The 20,593-nt window shown below is 46.6% G+C and overlaps 2 protein-coding genes across 4 annotated transcripts; both read right to left on the bottom strand.

The window, feature by feature from the left end:
- Window positions 1-1,656: 1,656 nt before the first annotated feature.
- TSEN54 (tRNA splicing endonuclease subunit 54) lies at window positions 1,657-10,647 on the bottom strand. Of its 3 annotated transcripts, none has more exons than XM_003211620.4 (11): window positions 10,555-10,647; window positions 10,274-10,408; window positions 9,471-9,534; window positions 9,249-9,332; window positions 8,009-8,107; window positions 7,651-7,703; window positions 7,206-7,304; window positions 5,460-6,106; window positions 4,825-4,885; window positions 4,019-4,135; window positions 1,657-2,982 (listed from the first exon to the last, which is right to left on the bottom strand). In XM_003211620.4, exons 1-11 carry the CDS (start codon window positions 10,581-10,583, stop codon window positions 2,832-2,834), a joined length of 1,539 nt encoding a protein of 512 aa, XP_003211668.1. In that variant the 5' UTR covers window positions 10,584-10,647; the 3' UTR covers window positions 1,657-2,831. The 3 variants fall into 3 exon arrangements, with proteins under 3 accessions (XP_003211668.1, XP_031412234.1, XP_010719970.1); XM_031556374.1 differs by having other exon boundaries at window positions 10,492-10,570; XM_010721668.3 differs by lacking the exon at window positions 9,471-9,534 and having other exon boundaries at window positions 10,492-10,571.
- Window positions 10,648-14,092: 3,445 nt separating this feature from the next.
- Window positions 14,093-20,061, bottom strand: LOC100543795 (melanin-concentrating hormone receptor 1). Its single transcript, XM_010721669.2, has 2 exons — window positions 19,805-20,061; window positions 14,093-16,679 (listed from the first exon to the last, which is right to left on the bottom strand). Exons 1-2 carry the CDS (start codon window positions 19,860-19,862, stop codon window positions 15,634-15,636), a joined length of 1,104 nt encoding a protein of 367 aa, XP_010719971.1. The 5' UTR covers window positions 19,863-20,061; the 3' UTR covers window positions 14,093-15,633.
- Between the last annotated feature and the right edge of the window lie 532 nt (window positions 20,062-20,593).

Genomic DNA, 20,593 nt, shown 5'->3' with positions numbered 1-20,593 from the left:
CGCTCTGGGGGCGGAGCTCCGCACGTAAGCCACGCCCCCCCGGGAGCTCTGCATGCAATTCTCGGACCCGCGGCCTCTTCTCTCTTCCATCCGCCGCGGGCACGGCTATCATAGAACACCTCCAGTTCTGTCGTAGAATCACAAGGTTTTTGCTTATGTTTAAATGACCAGTTCAGCTCTCGGCCTGCTTCGAGCCAATCGGAAAGCAGCTGCTGCAGACACCGCCCTATGGACAGTCCCTACTACTCCCACCACCCCCTCCCCCCAGCTCACAAGCAGTATCCCCAGTGGGCTCAGGTAGGTGCGGACATGTGTGGAGCTAGGAACAAGTCAGGGCCAGGAAAGCCTGTTTCATGCTGCCTCTGTTCCTCTTCTCTCTGCTCTGGCTATCAGCGAGCCCTACACAGGGCAGTGACTCAGGACAAAGCCAGGGGAAGACTCTAACCCATAATGAGCTGCAAAAATGAAAGGGATGGGAAGACTTAACAGGAATTTGAAGCCTTAGTTGGATAGAGCAACAGAACTGCTGCTATCTTGTTACACAACTCTACTGCTGACCGAGTGTCTCCTATCACAAGGAGCTTGGCAACAAATGACTAGTTATGTGACAGTGCAATAGCAGTTGGAAGCCTGCAACCATGAGAAGTTAATTACCTTTGATAAGGGCCAACCGTCAGTATTTCAACCCAGATCCCAAAGGTGAAGGTTTTAAATTAAACTATTTGCTTCCATCATCACCTTGCAACATCCTGTCAATCCACACCACGGGCCAAAATGAAGCAGTGGTATCAGTCTGCATCGTAATCCCAGCCAGGTAAAGACACTGTCAGATGTTGTTGTGGTGCTGAGCAAGGTAGCCACAGTTTCTCAATTCTCCCTGCAGTGATTATTAAGTTGTAATTGTTTTGTGCTGAATCAGGCAGTCTCTGCCCCAGTGAAACTCTAGGGCTCTTGAAACTAGGTGGCTCTTGTAGAGTTCCTCAGTGCAATTCCACTTTGGCATAAGCAGATGGGACTGACTGAAATCAACATGAGTGAGTTTGACCTAATTCCAGGACAAACAAGAGCCCTATGTCAGACTGGAGCTCTCCTGTGTCTGCTCTTAAATTCTCTTCCCACTGCCTTTTAATCTGCAAAACAGTCTGGGTGAATGCTGAAGGCACAGACTGGAACTGCCAACTGCCCCAGCTTCTAAGGAGGACTACCAAAGCAAAGGCACAGCCTCCAGACAGAGAAGAGGAGTTCGTGTAGGACGAGCTGTCAGACCCTTACCGTAGCAAAGTCCTGCTGAATTCCAGCATCTGGTAACACAAGTGCATGAATGACACAGGAACAAGCACGGTGCTTGCAGCAGATTGCTGCCACTCTGGGCTACAGTACTTACGACTGCACAGGAGGAAGATCACAAGGTGTTGTGTGCCAACAGGAACTGCATGGGGAAGCAGGCTCCTCCAGCTCTGAGTCATACTGCCCTCCTAGGAACAAGGAAGTAGGATCCAAACACAGGCGTAGGAGTTACACAGCCTCATGGTTACAGGACTATGAGCAGGCATTCACTCAGTGGTGCTACTAGGAGCCCAGCAGTTTCCCCAGAGTATCTCTCTGTGTAATTCACATTTTGGAGGAAGTTCAAGAACCAGACTGAGGAGCCTGCACTGTTGGAAAAGGTTCTTTATTGCTTAAACTTCTTCCCACCTCCAAAAGGAACTAAAAATTATCACATAAGATACATCTAAAACAGCTGCTATTACACTTCTAAAGAACCTAGATACTGAACACAGCTGGGCTCAGCACCCACTAAGCAGACTTTCTGGCATCTGACACTGGTACTTTTGCATAGAGGCTAAAGCAAATTTGGTACCCGGGTATGATGGAGGAATGCTCACACGATAAGGCCTTGAAAGCAACAATGTCCTTGGTTTGGAGCACAACAGCCACAGGCCTGGAAGGCTCAGAAGTTATTTCTACCTTCTTTCTCTACTCAGGGATCTCTCACTTGAGAAACACAGACAAGGATCCACAGCCAGAAAAGAGGACATCAGGTTAAAACAGGGGCTGCAGTGAAGCCATGCTAAGACTAACAGATACAGCATGCCAATACTGGTGGTATAACTCTAATATGGCATAATATTAGAGCCAAATATGGCATAATGTACAGCCAAAATACATCTCAGCCCAACTGCAACAGCAGGAGGCTGGGCACCATCTGCGGTGTTCTGGGGTCTTCTGCAGTCTCTGAGTAATGAGATAGTGTGGAAGGTACTAAGTTTCCAGCTCTCAAGTGCCTGAAAACTTTTATCAGGGTGGCTGAATTTTATGGCTGTTTCATTTTCAACTATTGGATAAGATTCTGATCTGTTGGAGCAACTGAATGACAGAGGCTCAGGACACCACCACTGATATGATCGGCTTTTCTGCCCTTGGCTGATGACTCCAATTGCTCAGCTGGCCTAGCATGGTGGTTCCTAGAATATAACAAGGGCTTTACAGTGGTAGAGTGCTTTCTAATGGTCCACAGATCAGCCATGACACAGGAAAGGCAGACTAGTGGTCCAGAAGATGAGAAAGCTGGAGAACCAACACTTTCAAGAACAAAGCAGTGTGTACTCCAGTCCAGAAATGCCCAGCTAAGCCATTGTTTTCAATGCATTTTGCTGTCGTGCATGAGCCAACTCCCATTTGGGTGAAACCTCTAACAGCAAATACAGTGCGACCACCCAAAGTAACATCTGGTTACCACGGGCTCTATTTTCTGTAATATTTCACTAATCAAGAAAGCAAATCCTGAGTGAAGATCATTCCTTCACCCCACGCCATTTAAGTTAATGTCTTCAGTAATTAGCATCAACTGGCAGCTTGAATTCCTTTAGCGAGTAGAAGGCAATTTCTCCATGGTCTGCCAGAGCAAAGACCACTGGGACGTCCCCACTCTGATATGTGACCTGCTTCAAAGCCCGAAGGGATGGGACTTGCTCATCAAAGCTGTAGAGAGGAAAAACAGCCCATTGCTCTCACAGCAAGAATATATAAACAAATTTGTTCTGGTCAGCAAAAAGCAGCTCCTTCTGGTCTTAGGAGTTGCTAGTAAACCTCTCCATCCTTTTCAAACAAAGCAGGAAGCTGCCAACCCCCAAGAAGGTTGTTGTAAGTCAGGAACTGGAAGCTGTCAAATCCTTTGCCAAAAAACAAAAGCATCTGCACAATTCTCCACACTGTACCTATGAGATGCAGCTCACAGGGCTGCTGGCAAGTTGCCAACCCAATGTAATCTTAACACCTTTGTGCTTGGAAGATCTTTAGGCTACTTGGATCAACACCTGTTTGTTTTTTTTTTTTCACCCTTCTTTTAATTCTACAGAACTTGCTCATGGATGGAAGTATTTATGCAGCAAGGATCATCCCACTTGCCAATGACAGAGTCTTTTGTCAAACTGCACCACTGCCTTCCTTCCTGTCTACTACAGCTGCAGAGTGGAAGAGGGACAGTTTTAATATACCAAAATTAAGATACTAGACTGGGGACAGAACTCTGTACCTACCCACAGAATTTAAGTATTAGATTCTGGATCGAGCAAGAAAGGGAAACGCCTATCTTCTGTTTGTGCTGATTTTAAAACTACACATGGCAAAGACTAAAATATCAAACTCATAGCCCTGGGCTTGCTCTGGGGAAGTGCACTGCTGCAGAAAGCTACAAGGAATCAGCACTGGCTGAAGATTCAGCTACCTCAGAAAACTGAGCTAGCTCTAGGGGAGTTTCACACACACTGCTTATGTAACTGTGGCTTCTTGTTCCTGACTCCAGTAACACTTACAGAAAGTAACAGATGACTAGATATGGGGTGTTGGTTGAGTGCAAGAACTGCACTAAAAAAAAAAACACACCAAAAACTTGAGTAGGATCATCCTCCTAAGGGAGGCATTCTGATGAACTATAAAGCTCAAAAAATCCTGGGTCATTCACAAATCATTAGGACTTACTGCAAACTTCAAATCACAGCATAAGACCCATGGATACCTTTGAACACACATCCTGACATATGGCTTCCCAGGGTTTGTCTTCTTAAACTTGGCCACAGCATCTGCTTGATACACGTTGAAGTCTATCTTGATACTCTCCAAGTCCTCTTGTAGCCTACAGGAGAGGGAAAACATGCACATACTTAAGGGTTCAAAGTATTGCAGGGTAAAGATGCTGCAGATAAAGAAAGAATAAAAGCTCTAGAAGCCTAGCTAGTTTGAGTGCTTTGAAAGGCTTCTCTTCTCAAGGGACTGAACCTCAGACTGTTGTAGTTACTTTCTAGATCTTCTACTTTCTGTAATCAGATCAGAGCAAGCTGCCACTTGCCTCTCATTGCAATCCCTTACAAAAGGTACCATCAGCAGATACAGAAGCAAAGAGCTGCTTTATCCTACTGAAACAACACACAGCCAATCAACTGTTCAAGCAGAAGCAGAAATCCCAGAGCCTAGACTTTACGACCCTTGCAGCAGGGATGGCAGCACATTCCAGAGATAAGTTGCAGGTAAAACCCAACCAAACCTCTTGAGGAGATCACCTGGCTGGCGTGCAGAAAGGGAACAATGAGAAAAAGAGAACAACCCCAACATTATAATTAGCCTGGAATGCCTCATCTCTGTTACTGCAGCCCTGGCCCTGACCCAGTGCTTCATAGAAATGCCAGCCACTCACTACAGATGCAACAGAATCCCAGATAGCTCCTGAGCTGCTGTTGTGAGCATCTCACTGACCTCACAAGCAGGGACAGTAACAAGACAGCCCAGCCGTAGACCCTACCAGCTACAGGCTGGCTGGGTACTAACCGGGAGGCTCCATCCAGTATGTGGGAGGGCTGCAGCACACTGATCTGCTGGCGGACTGCAGCTGGAGGGAGGAAGAACAGGAAAGAATCAGACCAGCTACTTCTGTCCCAGGGCAATCCAAGCAGTCAACCACTCCAACCCATGAAAGTCTTCCTCCTCCGACAAATGGCTGGCAGCACTGTCACCAGAGTCACCACGGGATACTTCAAAAGACTTCCTCACCTCCTCCCAGCATGCAGCCCTGAACATCCTGCGAGTGCTATGCAACTTGCTGGCCCTGATTGCTTAATAGTCCAGCATGAAGGACTGAAATACAGCAAGATATGGAGAATGGATTAGAAGACCTCCCAAGGCCCTGTCATACTGACATTTGAGTGGGCTACAGAAAATTACAGAAAGAAACAGAAAGGCAAGACGACAAGCTTTCTTCTCTCTCCCCTATCCATGCTCAGCTCATCTGTGCCTGCTTTGCCTAGGCCTTCAAAACCAGATTTTTCTTCTCAAAGCGCTACTCCCCGAAACTGATACTTAGTGTCTCCAGGTCATCCCTTTTGCTGCTGCATAAACAAGCCTCTGGTAGAGCTGCAGCAGGCTGAGAGTCTCTGTGTCCTTGGGTAGTCTCCCATAGCCCCTACCGAATGAGGTAGCTTCCTCTGGCTGCAGAAGTGGTGTGACAGCTTGGCCCCACAGATGCGGTGGTTGTCTCCAAACTCTCTGCTGGCTCCTCCATCTCAAAAGAGCTTTGTATTCCTGCCAATTGATGCAGCACCTCACCTCCCTGTCAAAATTGATACTGCTCTTGTACTTGCTTTCCTTTTCCTGCTGCTCCCTTTCCTTCTGTAACAGCTTCTCCTGTTTTTGGTTGACGCGTCTGCACCAGGATGCTGCATCGACCTCCCTCCCTGGCACATTTTCTGGCAAAAGCTTGTTGTCAGGTGAGGGCAGATGTATACATGGCTGATCTGGGGCCACATTTGGCAAGAAGATCGTAGTAAAATCCCAGCGTGGCGCATGGGTGCCAGTGCTGCTCGCCTTCTGGTCTCCAGTTCCCAGACTCCAGGAGGGGCCTGGGACATTCTTTCGTCCTGTATCAAGAGGAACTGAGTTTGATGTGACAGACTGCTCCTCTCCATTGCCAGTATCCAATTCCTTCAGCTGCTCTGACAATGGCTTCTCATCCAAGGGAACACAACTGAGTTCTCCACAGTCGTGTCCGCCTTTTTCACAGGTCCCTTCAGCTTTTGGAAGGTCCTCAGATACCTTATGTTTCTTCTCACGTGATCTGAAGACAGAAACAGCAGCATAAAAACCATTAAGGGTTAGTGTTGATATATTATTCCTTTTAAATCCTGCTTTCTCCAATGTAATAGCAAGAATGCACTCTGCTGTGCCTGAAGGAAGGATGGCAAGGGTGTCAGGACCTTCCAGACAGATCTGCAAACCCCTGCCTACAACCTCATGTCTGGAAGGAAGATGTATGCTTAACAGAAGAAGAAAAACCCCACAATCAAACAGGCCAAAACCAAACAGAGAATGCCAGAAGAAGAATAAACACCTCAGCAGCCCTGCATGAGGTTTGACTTCCGCATTCAAGAGAATCTCAACCTGGATTTGCATACACGTTCTCAACCGACCCTACAGCCTCCACACATCCTGTATGCTGAGCCACACACTTCCATGCAAACACTATGGACATCGGTTGAACTGAGCAGACCTCAGATACCAGCACTAGGCACAAACATTTCTGTCAGTATCTCTTACTGGTGCCTGGCACCAGTCCCTGGCTTACAGAAAAGATGGAACAGTTCTGAAACAAGCAGTTTTATCTCCCAGTTCCAAAAACTTCACAGCTCTTTAGGCATTGATTTATTTAATAACAGGAAGGAACCTGCAGATCAGTATCTTCCTCCCTGTTTTGTTTTTTTTTTAAAGATGATGCCACCTACTGGAAATTTTCATAATTATAATAGCAAAATTAATCATTATGTTAGCTTCTCCTTGCATTTTTGACAACTTCTAGAGCTGATATACAAGGATCACAACCCAACTACATCCTTTGCTGTGCAATCATAACATGCAAACTCCAACAAGGAGGAATAAAATGTGCAAAATGGACACGGTGATCTCTGGTCCCTCTAAAAAAGAGAGAGAGAAGACACCTGCCACATTTCTTCTGCACTGATCTCTCTCCCCTTCCATTCTGACGTCACTCCATTTGGGAAGCTTAGCAGCATCACATTAGCCCTGGATGACATACAGACGTGACAGAAGAGAACACTGCAAAGCGTTCACAAATAGCACTGCAGTCCTTATGAATGTCAACACACAAAGTTAGCAGGGTCTGGGAGAGCATGGAAGGCAGCTTTGGGCCACATTCTTACCCAGGGCTGGAACTCCTCCTCCTTTTGTGATGGTGTTTCCCAGAGCTCTTGCAACGACTTTCCAGGTTTAGTTGCCTCTCGCAGGAAGACAGGACAGTGCTGAAAGGAGACACCAACAGAGAATGAGAGAATGGCAGGGTAGAGAAAATACTCTTTTGCTCAATCCCCAGAAAACAGCAGCAAAGAACTTTTCTTCCAGGAAGAAGAAATTCACAAGAATGACTAAAGTCGCCATAAATTCACGTCACATTTCATATTAGCAGTAACCTCCTCACAAGGAAAGAGGAAGAAAGGGTAGGGTGTCACTTTTAGCCTTTAATCCTCCCAAGACACAGAACACAGGGTCAAAGTCCTCTTCTCGTTTGTTCCATGAGAGCTGCAGAGTAGGCACAGGGCTGCTAAAGGTCTTCAGAGAGGAGAAAGCAACATGGAAAGAGCAGATTACCTGGGGTTGAATCTCAGTACAATATAGCCCAACTGCTTCAAGTGGCTGAACACCTTGGAGTGAAGGAAAACAAGAAGGTTAAGTGTCTGCTCTATCACCAAAGAATTTTCCTCACTTCTGCTGCAACTACGTAAACAGTGTACTGCATGGACAGAGGAAAAAAACTCTAAGGTTAGGAGCTAGAGCAAAGATAGGGAAACAGGAAGTGATTATCTGGAAGAAGATGAGTGGGGGTGGCGGGGGGGGGGGGAACTCAGAACGATTCCCCTTCCTGTCTACTCTGTCCCTGGGAAAGGTCATGTGGCAAAGGCTGGGCTCGGCTCCCTGCTTTCATCCTCTGCTGAAGCTCCCAACACACCTGGTAATGTAGCAGGCTCATCGCCTCCTGGGACAGCAGAATTTCATAGGCTTCCTGAACTGACATGGGCACATCTTTGTAAAAGAGCTGAAGAGAGCCCTGTTGGGATAAAGACTCACGTTTAGAGGATCACAGGGAACAAATCTATGCAAGGTGATACAGCATCTTGTCACTGGGTCCTGACAGCTAGACCTAGCACCATCCTTGCCTTCCCAAGCCCTTCCTGGATTACCACCTACAGTCCCTCCTCAACACTACGGTTTTAGCAGCGAGGTAAGAAGTTCTCATCCAAAGCTGTCAGCTCCTGTCCCAGCACTACCTCTTAATACCACTGCCTCTGCTCAACTGTTGAAATATAATTGTTTTGGGAGATAGCTTCCTTTAATTTTGAATATCTCAGTGATTCAGGACACAGCACAACCACAAAACACTTAGTACTAGCAACATGGAGAAAGCTGAGAAAGGGGAATTGAAGGCATCCTCAGATACTACCAGTTGGTGGTTCCTTAAACATTTACTGCAGCCTCAACCCCAGAAGTAAATTTCCCTAGGCAATAACAATAACAAAAAAGAGGCTATGCCTCTTTTTCCAAGAATAAGCAAACAAAAAACATGTAGCTGGTCTTCTCTGCTTCTGGGATGGATCCTGTACTTGCAATTGATTTTTTTTTTTTTTTTTAAGGTCTATTGTCAAACTGACAAAGGCAAAAAATCCACCCAGCTACTGCAATAAAGACTTAATATCGTTAGATGCCCATAATCTGATTAAAGGCAAAAGAGCTCCCCTTTAGATTGGTCCACCTAAGCCACTGGTAACAGCTGTCTGTGAAAAAAAAAAACCAGAGTTAGTACTACTTTACTAACAGTAACGCGGATAATCCAGACACTTTCCCAGTCTCTACCATCATATCTGATGTATGAGTGGGATAAAGATAATACCAGCTGGATAAACTGGCTACTGACACAACTGACACATCCTATCAATAGCACAAAGCCTGCTTTAGAATGCAATAGATGAACTCACGGCCTGGAAATCAACACTGCCATCAGCAAACCGGCTAAGAGACAACACTTTGAGAACCAGACATTTATCAACTGCTCGATTTGCAGTAACAACCAACACACATTAACTGACTTTCGACTTGAGTCAAAAGGAGAGTAAACGTCCAGCTACTACAGCTCCTTCAGCCATTCCTGAAGAGCCCCAATGCTCCCATCCATGCATAGGTAGCCTACTTACACACTCCAGCAAGTACAGAGCCTCCTCAGGCAGCAGACACTGTTTGCCACGCTCTGAGAACCCCATAGTGTGCCAGAACTTCCCCTGCAACAGAAGCACAAAAACTATGATGGACTTTGGCTGTTCACTGCTGACAACCATGCTCACTCCCATTTCAAGAAGCAAAAGAAGGAGTTGCCAGCAGGAGATGATGGTACTGAGTACACTCTGCAGCAGACTCACCGCAGGGGACTCCAGCTCCACAATGCCCTGTTCTGGCTTCCACACGGCTTTCACCAGATTCTCCCTGAGAAGGTTAAAAATTAGGTTTTTTTTTTAATTACCAGCATGTTTTATAATCAGCCATGATCAACTCCTGTTCTAGCAATTTAACAAGGTCAAACAACAGCAAGCTTTCAGGTAGCATTTTTACAGCGTAAAGCTTGAGAAAGCTGCCATTTTTTGCATCTAGCAATACCGGGTGACGATTTTATCATTGCCCATTAGTTAAGAGCACCTCCAGGCAACACCCAAATGTCAGTCCATACTGCAGCATACTGCTGGAAACACAGCTACATGCTTAGTACCTTAATTTCCCTGTGTCAGGGGCTGTTATTTGAAAGGAACCTTAACCTTCCCAACCTCCTTCCCATTCTGAGAACCTGCATTGCTGCTCCAGGCACATGTTTATGGATATGCAGTGGAAGACAACTCACTCAGCGTTGCCTGAAAGCCACCACTCTGAAAGCCTGTGCATCTTTGTGCAAAGGGTTTCTGCCACTTAACAATAACAGAAAAACTGTTGCCACATGACTGCAGAAGTGCCAGGTAGCTGCAGAGAGCTCCCAAGAAACCATGAGTTCCAGAGTACAGCAGAAGCCACCAGAACTGATGCATAAGGAGCTCCAAGAGCTGCCTGAGGCGCAGCACCGCTGACATGCAGCCTGCAGGCCCACCCAATAGCACCGAGGGGCTGTGAGGACCCATCCAAGTCGGCTATGCCACCCACTGCCGTTTGGACCCAAGCTCGAGGCCCAGAGACTTACGGCCGCTCCACACGCTCCTCAGCCAGCTGCCGCCACTGCTCCTCCAGGCACAACCGCAGACGTTCGTCCTGCTCGGCGGAGCCGTCGGGCGCGAACTCTTTCTGGCCGCAGGAGCGCCGAGGGGCCCTATTCCGCCTATGGGGAAGGAGAAAGGAAACGGCTAAAGAGCAGCAGCACCAACCCAAACGCAACCGCCACCACTAAACCATCAACTTTACCATCCTCGCCTCAACCACTGGAGCTGCACTTTTAAGGCCTTTCCCGCCCTCGCTGCCCCCTACCTCAGGCGACGCGAGCAGCCCGCCTCCATGGCTGCACACCGCAGGACGCCCCTTCCGCCCGCTGCGGGGCCCTAGCGCCGGCGGAGCACTATGAGAGCTTAGCACGCCCCCTAGCGGCTCGGAGGGCAGTCAGACTCTGGAACAGACGCAGTGCGGGCTCTGAAGCCGTTCGCCGGCGGTGAGCGTGGAACTGTACACCAAATTAGCCGAAAAACAGTTGGAAAAGCTGGCGAGTCAAATTAAAGACGGGAAATCGCTATCTAATACCCTCGAAAAAGTAGTTAAATTTCATACCAATTAAAATAAACTTAGAACATCTTTGAAATTACTTCCTGAAACCTGCACACTGTTAATTATACTTGAAAAGTCAAGGAATCATGGACCAAATCCAAACTTTGTCTTACCTCAGTGATGCACTGTTCTAGACTGGGACAAATGCTGACCTCTGAAAATAATCGTCGAAGTTTTTCTCATTTTCTCAGTGTGCCTTAGCATGCTGTGGGTTGCTTGAGAAGATTGTCAATCTTGCACTGGGATGGCTGCCTTGAGGTAAAGGAGCCTTGCTGTTTGAAGTTCAAGGCTACAGATTATGCTTTTTGTTCAAGTTTCATAACTTCTCTGCGAGGTGTTTGTACTCCCTGGGTGTTTTGAAATGTCTTCCCAGGGCTTTGGTCTGGGAAACTTAGTTTTTGCTAAGCTATACATGAAAGGAGTTGCCTGCTAAGGAAATGCCTTGGAGTCAGAGACAAGAGACAGTATAAGTCTTTGACTTGTGCTGGGGTCTGGGAAGGAGGAAATAGTGTTTAAAGCAAGAAACTGAGAGACCAAGGTTCTGCTCTGCACTTTCTGATTAGTGTTAGAAGCTTTAGGTTCTTCCTCACCTGTGCTGGGTACCCCAGGCTTAACATCAGCAGCAAATGTTAAAGCACTTGCTGTGGAGGTATGTTGCAAAGTTCACATGTGTAAAGTAGCCCTGAGGCACCAATGAGTATTGCATGCATCAGATTCTGCCACACATTCAAGGATTGTCCTGTATTATTTTTTTCCAAATAGCCAAGCTGCTCCCATCCCCATCATGTTGCTATTTAATATTGACATAAGGTAGTAGCCTGCTCCCATGCTTGGGGCTGCTGTGTATGCTTGTCTAACAGTGAGGCAGCTGGGGAGAGCTTCTGGCTGCTTTGGGGGATAGTTCATATCCTGCTGCTCTTTGTCATCCTGGTGGCACTGAGTATCATAAGAGCAGTTGGCAGGTGCTTCTGATCTGGAGCTGTGAGAGTTGTGCTCGGTCCCTAATGGTTACTGGAACCCAGTAAACCTCATGAGGTACTTCAGCCTCCTTCAAACACCAGAGCTGAGACCTTAGCGTGTATAGTGGAAATGCAAACAGTGATTGAGCACCTGGTGGGAAGGCATGGCCAACCCAAAGGAACTCAAGTGCATGCAATGTACCTGGGTGACTGGAAGGGATGGAGCCAGGATCCAACCCTTCCCAGACCTCATTTAAATGATGGCAGTGGAGGCAAGGGCATTTTGGTAGAGATTCCTCCATATCTGAGGCCTTCTGAAGGTAAGCAGCTTTTGTCCTTTGTTTCTGTGCCTATACCTGTTGCACTTGGGCTTGTACTCACTTCTGACCAAAGACTTTGCTACTCTGCTGTCATTGCTGTGTTTTCCATTGTGTTACAGCATTACAGCACAAAGTTTAATAGCAGGTGTCATTTCTAATATTCTCCTGTCACGAGGGTCTATGTTTCTTCTCAAAGGTTTTCCCTTCATTAGAGCAGATGTCTCTGTTCAGATGCTTTCAAATGCCTTATGTCACCTGGAAGCACCAAATGACTCCCATCTCCCCAATTAGAAATGGAGGCTCTAGGTGAGAACCCCTCATTAGTTAGCAACTCCTCTGTGTCCTGCCTTTTCCCTGCAGTGTGTCCCCTCCCTGACCATGCAGCAGAAAGGCTGTAGGAGGAGTGTGAGTGAACAGATGCATTTCTCTGTTCTCATGGATGCAAGCAGAAAATGGTGTTTCTGTGTGGCCCCAGCAACAGGTAGGAGTAATGTGAAGCAAGTGAACTGGGAACAATCTGAACTTATGTGGCTTGTCTTCCACCAGTGAGTCTGTTGAATGAAATTCAATTAGCAAGCAGGGAAGACTGGTAAAACACTATTAGTCAGATTCTAACTGACTCCCGAGGGCCAGTGAGTCACTCCTCCCCACCTGGCAGTATACACCTGCTCTTCATCATGGTTACCCAGTTGTCATGGGCAGGGTTAGCTGTACAGAAGCTTCAGGCGGAAATCAGTTTTTGAGGAAGGATGTCACTAACCTGCTACCTGGCAGGGCTTTGGGACCTCAATTCCAGCTTTCCCTTAGGGGTGCAACAGTGGAGCAGGCAGGATTAGATTTTATTGCCATATGCCCACAGTTTGAAAGTGGGGATGAGAATAGTGGGTTAACTGGTGAGATTAAGCCAGGAAGTGAACCCTGCAAGCACAGCCAAAGTTGATATTTGTTGATAGCTCAGGAAGTAGAAGTAAATAAACTAGGCGGTATGCCCCTTATGGGAATTGATTAAGAGCACAGCTGTGACATGGGTTTCAGTGACACCTCAAAGGATGAGGAGGGGAACAGGAGTGGGGGAGAATAAACCCATCTGTCATCTTGCTGTCTGATGGTAGCTAGCAAACACATAGGGAAAGTGTTAGTGAAAAGAGCCAAGGAAGTGTATCTCATCCAGCATGGCAAGCTCTCAAACCAAGCAATTAGCCTGAAAGGGTTCTTTCCACCACGTGTTGTGATGGTGGTTTTATTTAGATTTGGTCTTTTCTTGTGCTCCTAGCTGCTTAGTTGGATTTCCTTTAGTTCCTATCAAGCAGAGGAGACAAAGGGCTGCATGTGAGATGTGGGAGTGCAGGAAAACATAATGTGTTATTTCTGTGCTTTTCTCACCATGCTTTTCACAGACTGCAGCAGCCCTTCAGACTGCCTATCTGCATGAGGAGCTGTAGGGCTTTTTTTCCTATTAAATAGAGCAGTTCTTTGTTTTCTGTCTCCGCAATTAGCAACAAAGTCACTGGGATGGGGGCAGGAGGTGTTGCATAACAAATATGAACAGAAGAGTGGACAAAGGAATAAATCTGGATACATATCAGAACACTGATAGACTCCAAGTTAACAGAATCTGCTTTGAAATGTAGGGTATTTGATGCCAATCATGCCAAAATGGCATCAGGGAGAAATTTCTTGCGGTGAAGAAACTCAGCTTGCGGTGGTGCTGAGTTCTGGGGCAGATTGCCAGGAGAGCTGGGACTGGATGTGGTCAGGCTTGGAGGGCTTGAGCCCTTAAAGGTGGCCCTTGTATGAGGGAATGGTAATGGTGGGATCTTGTGTCTGTTTGGGACATTTTGACTCATAACTCACAACCTTGGTAGAGACCCTCCGTTAGAGCAACTTGGACACTGGTGACTCTTCAGTTGGAAGGGTTTTTGTCCTCCCTCATAAATGTGAAGAAAATCCCAGTAATTAAACCCCCATTCTCCTGGCTTCTCTGATGTCAGATCTTATCTACATGAAGATTTCACCCTAGAAAGGTGACAGTGTGTTGTGCCTTGACTTCCATGTGGTGAGGTCTGGAAAAGACCTTTCCCACAAAGACCCTTCCTTGCATTGCACCAGCTGGTCCTGGCCTCCTTTCTTGATTAGCCCACTGTGTCCACTGATTTTTGAGCATGAAGCTTGACCGCACCACGTCAGACTGACTCATTCAAGGTGAGAATAAACTGGTTGAATCATAAACACCTTTACTGTAAACAAGATAACATCTTTAATGTGCTGCTTTAAGAGCTCAGACAATGAAACCGTTTTTCCCTTCCCTCATACTTTCCTAATTGCTGGTATTAAGAGAGGGGGAAAAAATGCCCATCCTTCTCCACCTTGTACAGAAAAAAGTCTCAGTCATCCCTTTGCCTTCTGTGTAGGAGAAAGTTAACACAACAGCTTCGCTAGTCTTGTGAGCAAGTCTGCACTGGCACAAACTTGCATTCCTTGACCTTTGCTCTCTTCAGGCAGAATATTGACCAAAGAAGTCCCATGAAAACCAGCATAGGTGAGAATTCCTGGCATTTAAGATGTGGCAAAGATTTTTAAGATCATAGTTTGCAAGCTCTGTATGTGTCTATCTGGCTTTGAGGTCCAGGAAAAGAGGGTGGAAAACTAACAAAAATACCACACAGTCATAGGTGTGGATGGGCTTCTGAGGTGGGCAGAGTCTGGAATGGAAGAACACAGCTCTGTTTAACAAATATTCATTAACTTAAAAATCACCTCTCTGCATCTGATGACAAAAGTGCTAGTGTTTCACACCAGCCTGCTATGATCACTAGAGGTGAGTGAATTGCTGTACTCTGTTGTGTAGAATGGAGTATTAGCTGCACTTAAATGTGTGCAAGTGTAATAAGTGTACATTAAGTACACTTGTAAGCTTAGAAAGTCCTATGCAGGTAACAGTCCAGATGAATAAGAGTGAATTTCTGTTATGGTTGTATTGTTGGTGGCTGGCAGCATGAAACCGTAAGTGTAGTAATATAATTCTGTGCTATGTGATACTTTTCATGCAACTTTACATGAAATTAATCTGCATGCTTTTTAGCCATGTTTAAAGCCCTTTGGCAGGAGTTCCCCAATAGCCATGCAGACTGCAAGACACGAGAGCAGCATGAGGAACTGGCAGTGTGAAAATAGGCTCAGCATGATAAGCAACAAATCTGGTGTTAGCAGCAGTATTTCTGAGAATTGTTTGCAGTTCTTTGATGCTGTACAACTGCTATCTGCCTGATTTTACTTGAAATATTTAGGATTAGCATCAAATTTATCCAGCTCTTGAAGATACCTTGGTTGCCAAACAGGAAAGGACATTGGAAGTGGCTATTGCTGGAACAGAATGCCAACCAGCAGACCTGAGCGCCTGCCCTCTTGAGTGTAGAAGCCAGCAGCTTCACAAAGAGCTGCCTGGGGCTGCTGATCCTCCACAGATTTACAGATTAAAAGGCTTTCTGCTGTGATTACTTCAGTGTCGCCTAGTGAATAGCAACAATTGCAGGCAGTGAGTGTGGGGAGTCCTCTGGAAGTGGAGTCTGCTGAGTGGATTCTGAAGCCAGTTTTAGGCATATGCTGGCATCTGTCATGCTGTTGTTGTTGGCAGAGCTGCTGTTGTGATGTGGCACTTTTGAAGGGCAGATGGCTACTAAGAACTGGCGCTTGAAGGTCTCGCTGAGGGCAATGTAGAGAAAGGGGCTGAGGCAGCTGTTGGCATAGCCCAAGCTAATGGCAAAATTGTAGGCATAAAAGAAAGCCATGGATGGGGTATCAATGCCAAGGTGAACCAGCTGGAGGATGTAGAAAGGAGCCCAGCAAATGAAAAAGGCAGAGCAGATAGCAACTGCCATGCGGGTGACTTTCTTGGTACGGATCTGGAGATTCCGTTGGGGCAGTGGGACCACAGTGGTGGTTATGTGCTGCAGGATCTTGAAGTAGACCACACAGATCACTATCAATGGCATGGCAAATGCCAGCATGAACTGGTAGAGAGTGAACCAGTAGATATCAGTCTCTGGGTTGGGAAGCAAGAGAGCACAGCGAACAGTCCCATCTGCCAGAGGCATAAGGCCTGCATACATCCACACAGGAATGACAGTCAGGAAGGAGAGGAGCCACACTAAGCAGATAACTAGAGCTGCAACGCATGGGGTCCGGACATAGGTGGATTTCAGAGGATAGACAGTTGCCAGGTAACGGTCCAGGGTCATCACTGTAAGAATGTTGGTGCTGGTGATCTGACTGTTGTTGTCCAGGGCGGTGATGATGGTGCACAGGGTTGCTCCGAAGTACCATGAGCCATTGCCTAGGAGTTGGTGGATGAGGAAGGGCATGCCCAAGAGGAAGAGGAGATCCACGATGGAGAGGTTGAAGATGAAAATGTCAGGCACAGTCTGGTTATGCTTCAGCTTCTTCTTCTTGACAATAGTGTAAATGACAATGAGGTTCCCCACAATGCCCAGGAAACAGATGATGCTGAAGAGACTGGGCATGATCACAGTGGTATATGGTGCTGGTTTCTCTGCTACTGCCAAAACAAACCAAAATCCTAAGTGCAATCCAGAAACAATCTCTTAGTATTTGTGCTTGCCCTATCTTGCAGCTGGATCCCTCCCAAAGATGTGGTTTGGAGCACCCTCTGCTGCACTTGGAGAGGCTTAGCTGTGAATGTAATACCTCCTCCTCTGCTGTGCAGTGCATGTAACACCACCACACCCCACCCCAAATCTTTTTGTCTGTGTAGGCGTCCTTCATCTCTCCAGAAATACTTCTGTCATTTTCTGGAACTCCCTAGATTTTGTTGGGGCTAACAACAGGCTGGTATTCTACTCTTGCAATTGTCTGACAGGGAATTGATAGTGGGAATATTGGGTGTCCAGCCTTTTATGTTTTTGGTGGTTTTTTTTTTTTTTTTTTTGGAAGGAGTGGGTGAGGCATCTTTGCAAATCAGAAGCAAACACCTACTGGTGCCAAAACCCCAGTATATTTAACACTAGATCTGTTGTTTGACATCTTCAGCTTGTCTGCTGGGTAGTTTGTCAATTGTTCAATATGAGGCAAAGTTCATTGACCATGCTAGGACATAACTGATGCTTATCCACATTGTGGAATCTGTGACTGTACCTGGCTACGTCCTAGCTCTGTCAGGATCAGGACGGAGCACATCTGCTTCCTGTCTCCCTTCCCTGCCTCTCTCTCTTTCTGTAGTTTCGGTGTAGAAGAAATCCTAGTGTGTGGAACAGGCAGGGTTTGGAGCGTGCTTCAGTATAGTCCTTCCTTTTGCACCTAGAAGGAGCAAAAGCATGGCTTAAAGCTGCTCTCTGGCTCCTAGATGCAGGTAGATTTCCAAGGCAAAATTGTTGCCTGATAGATTATTGGCAATGATACTTTAAAGTGGGAAGCCTGAACATAATCAAATTCATGTTCTCCTTGTCACTGACTAGAGTTTTAAATCACATTTTGAAGCTACATGCCTGTAGTGCCAAACAACAGCAGTTTCTGTTGTTAGGTTCTAAGGCATTCCGCAAGTTTCATGTGCGCTGTGTGATAGACTCTTAAATCAGCCTTCTCAGCTCATTTCATCTCATTACTCCTTTCCTATGGGACCTTTTTTTTGTGTGTGTATTTTGGCTGTCACAGAGATATGCCTAACAGCTCCTAAGCCTAGACTGCACTTGTCTTTCATTGAACTGTGGATTATTCAGAATGATACTGATTGGAATTGCTTTTCAGTTTCTTAACTACTGGTCTTCTCAGCCTATTCCTGTAGAATAAGGGAGGTTGTCTCCTCATGCATAACTGAGAAATACTGTAAATTAGATTAAGTGACAGATAATCACAAAACATTCTCAGACAAAGTGGTGTCTGTTTGCCAGATGGCATACGCTGGCTAACATCTAGAATTCTTGAGTACAAATCTCTGCAGATTTGCTTTAGTGTCACTGAGAAGCTTCACTGAACTGGCAAGATAACTGAAACTGTGTTGCTGCCTGGCCAATGGCTGGAGAGTTATGTGTCACCAATATGTACTACCTTTGTCTGCCTGGGAGTATGGTGTGAGTTACTGTTGTCTTTTTCTGGTAGTAAGATGCAGTCAGCTTAGGCATAAGCAAGGCCAGAATGCAGTAAAGCGGGGGCTGTGTCACTTTATCTGGAAGCTTTTATGAGATGATAAAACAGGTAGCAAGGAACAAAGCAGAACTGCCAGGGGCCTGAGGTACAGGTGCAGAGAAGAACCTGATCTGGTCGATAAAGCAGTAAGCTTCCTCAGGGCCATATAGGAGCTTTAATGGTCCCTGTTCTTCCTGGCTGATCTTTGATGCAAGGAAATACTCAATTTAAGTGGCTGTAAATAAAGTAGTGTTATCAGCATCCAACTTGAGACCTGATACTTAGTCTCCAGCATCCAGCTTGTGTATTTCCTGAACTTTCAAACAGATTTCTCACCTCCTTAATGCTGGAAGATGGAAGATTAGAGACTGGAAAATGACTGTGGTCCTGCTGTTCTGTGTCTAGCTGTTATGAGCTGTGCTCTCCTTTCTTTTAGCCTAAAACTTTGTTACTAGTGCACTGGAAATGGATTATATGGTTGAAATGTAAAAGGTGCTTGTTTAGCTGAAAACTGGGACAAAACATGATTTTTCTGCGGTGTAATCAATAGAGTGCTCATGGTTACCTTTGTAATATTTTGAATGAACTCAGCCGGTCTTTGAGTGAAGTATGCACAAGCCCAAAGGCTTTGTGTGAGGTGTGGTTTGTATAGTGCTGTAGCACTCTGTCTGATGCTATTTGTACAAGCAGGAGGTACAAGTTTTGTTAGCTGGAAGCTGGAGTTCATGTGTGTTTTGTGGAATGGAGTTAGAAGTGTGTGACTACCAAATTCCCAAAAGTTACCCCTTGTCTCAAGAACACAGGTTTTAGAAATGGTTGAATCTGATTTTTCAATGATGATTTTGTGCAAACCCAAGTGGCTGAACTTGTATACAAAAAGAGTTACTTCTAGGCCTTGATTTGTCCTTGCCTGCAGATCTGTGGCTGCCCTGTTATTCCTGAAAAGTCACAGTGCAGTCCCCTCTGGGAACTCAGTGAGAACGAGCCTGGATTGTAGTCTTGAATCATGCCCAAATGTGCAGCAATCTAATCTTTAAAGCATCTCAGAAGATAGCACCTAAAACGTGCTCTTATGCAATATAGAAGATGTTGAGCATGAAAAATCGTTTGTTAAACACTTCAGTTGTACTGTAAAGAGTACTGCCTTACTGCCCCTACACAATTTTGTTTGACAACACTGATAACATGCACAGGGTAGTAGACTGGGGGGGCTCTCTCCTTCCTGCCCCAGTGACTTTTTACATTCTTTGTCTTGCTCTTCTCCCCATCTGCCAGGGCGTGTTCCTCTCCATCCTCAGCACTAGGACCCCAGCGGCTGCTCGTCGTAGCCCACCTCCCCCTGGGCCCCGCTGTCGGCGGAGCTCGGGCACTGCGACTCCCGGGAGCGCCCCGTGGCGGGGCCCGGAGCTGTCCGCCCGCAGGTGCTGAAGGTACAGCAGATAGGCCACGGGAGCGCTGGGGCTGTGCCCTTGCTCCTGGCCCCTGCCCTTTGGGCCCCCTGGCCAGTCAGTCCCCGGCAGAACACCCCGCAGCCCAGCTCACCTGAGCCGTTCCGAGCCTCCAACGTAGAGAAATTGCGCAAAGAGCTGATGGGGGCCATGGCAATTAGCCCCGGGGGCTGAGGTTCTTCTCAAAGATGGCCAAGTTGCCTCCAGGGATCCGTGGCGGCGTTGGGGTGGGTCCCACAGCCAGGGTTGAGCGGGGTGTGGGAGGCAGCAGCGGAGTCTGAGGCTTGGCTGTGCTCTGCTTGCTGGCTCCAGCACTGCCGAGCTTGAAACAGGTGCTGACATCAAGGAGCAGCTGACTGGCAGCCACTTCAGCTAAAAGCATCCCTCTGTTGCTATCGGGTAGGAGGGGATGCTGGGAGAGAGGGAGCGGAGGGGCACTGCCTCCGTGGAGTTGCAGCCAGCGCCCTTTTGCGTCATTTTCCCCAGGTCCCCTGATGTACAGCTGGGATTTGCACCTTCCCAATTATAATCAACTTTCTCTCACTGTTATCAGTAGGAGATAAGAGCTATGTTTTTCCTTTTATGTATCTCCACTCTCTTGCTTTTGCTATGGATTTTTCTCTTGACTCAATGTTCTTTTCATTCCTGAGTCACAATCCTGTCCCCACTAGTGGGGCTGGGGGATATCAAGGTGCCAAATCACCCACTGGAAGGCATTGCTTTGGTCATCTGACTCCTCTAACTCAAGTTCCAGATACTTACCTTGTAATTAATTCTCTGCTGTATTTCTTGTCATAGCTCATTTGCGTCCTAGTTCAGAAATTAGCTAAACAGTTATTTAAACTCTTGTTATCCATGCTGGATTTCTAGTTAATTAGCACAC

The sequence above is a fragment of the Meleagris gallopavo genome, chromosome 20 (assembly GCF_000146605.3).
Source record: "Meleagris gallopavo isolate NT-WF06-2002-E0010 breed Aviagen turkey brand Nicholas breeding stock chromosome 20, Turkey_5.1, whole genome shotgun sequence".
NCBI classification, from domain to species: domain Eukaryota; kingdom Metazoa; phylum Chordata; class Aves; order Galliformes; family Phasianidae; genus Meleagris; species Meleagris gallopavo.
This window is presented reverse-complemented; position numbering and strand designations above follow the sequence as displayed.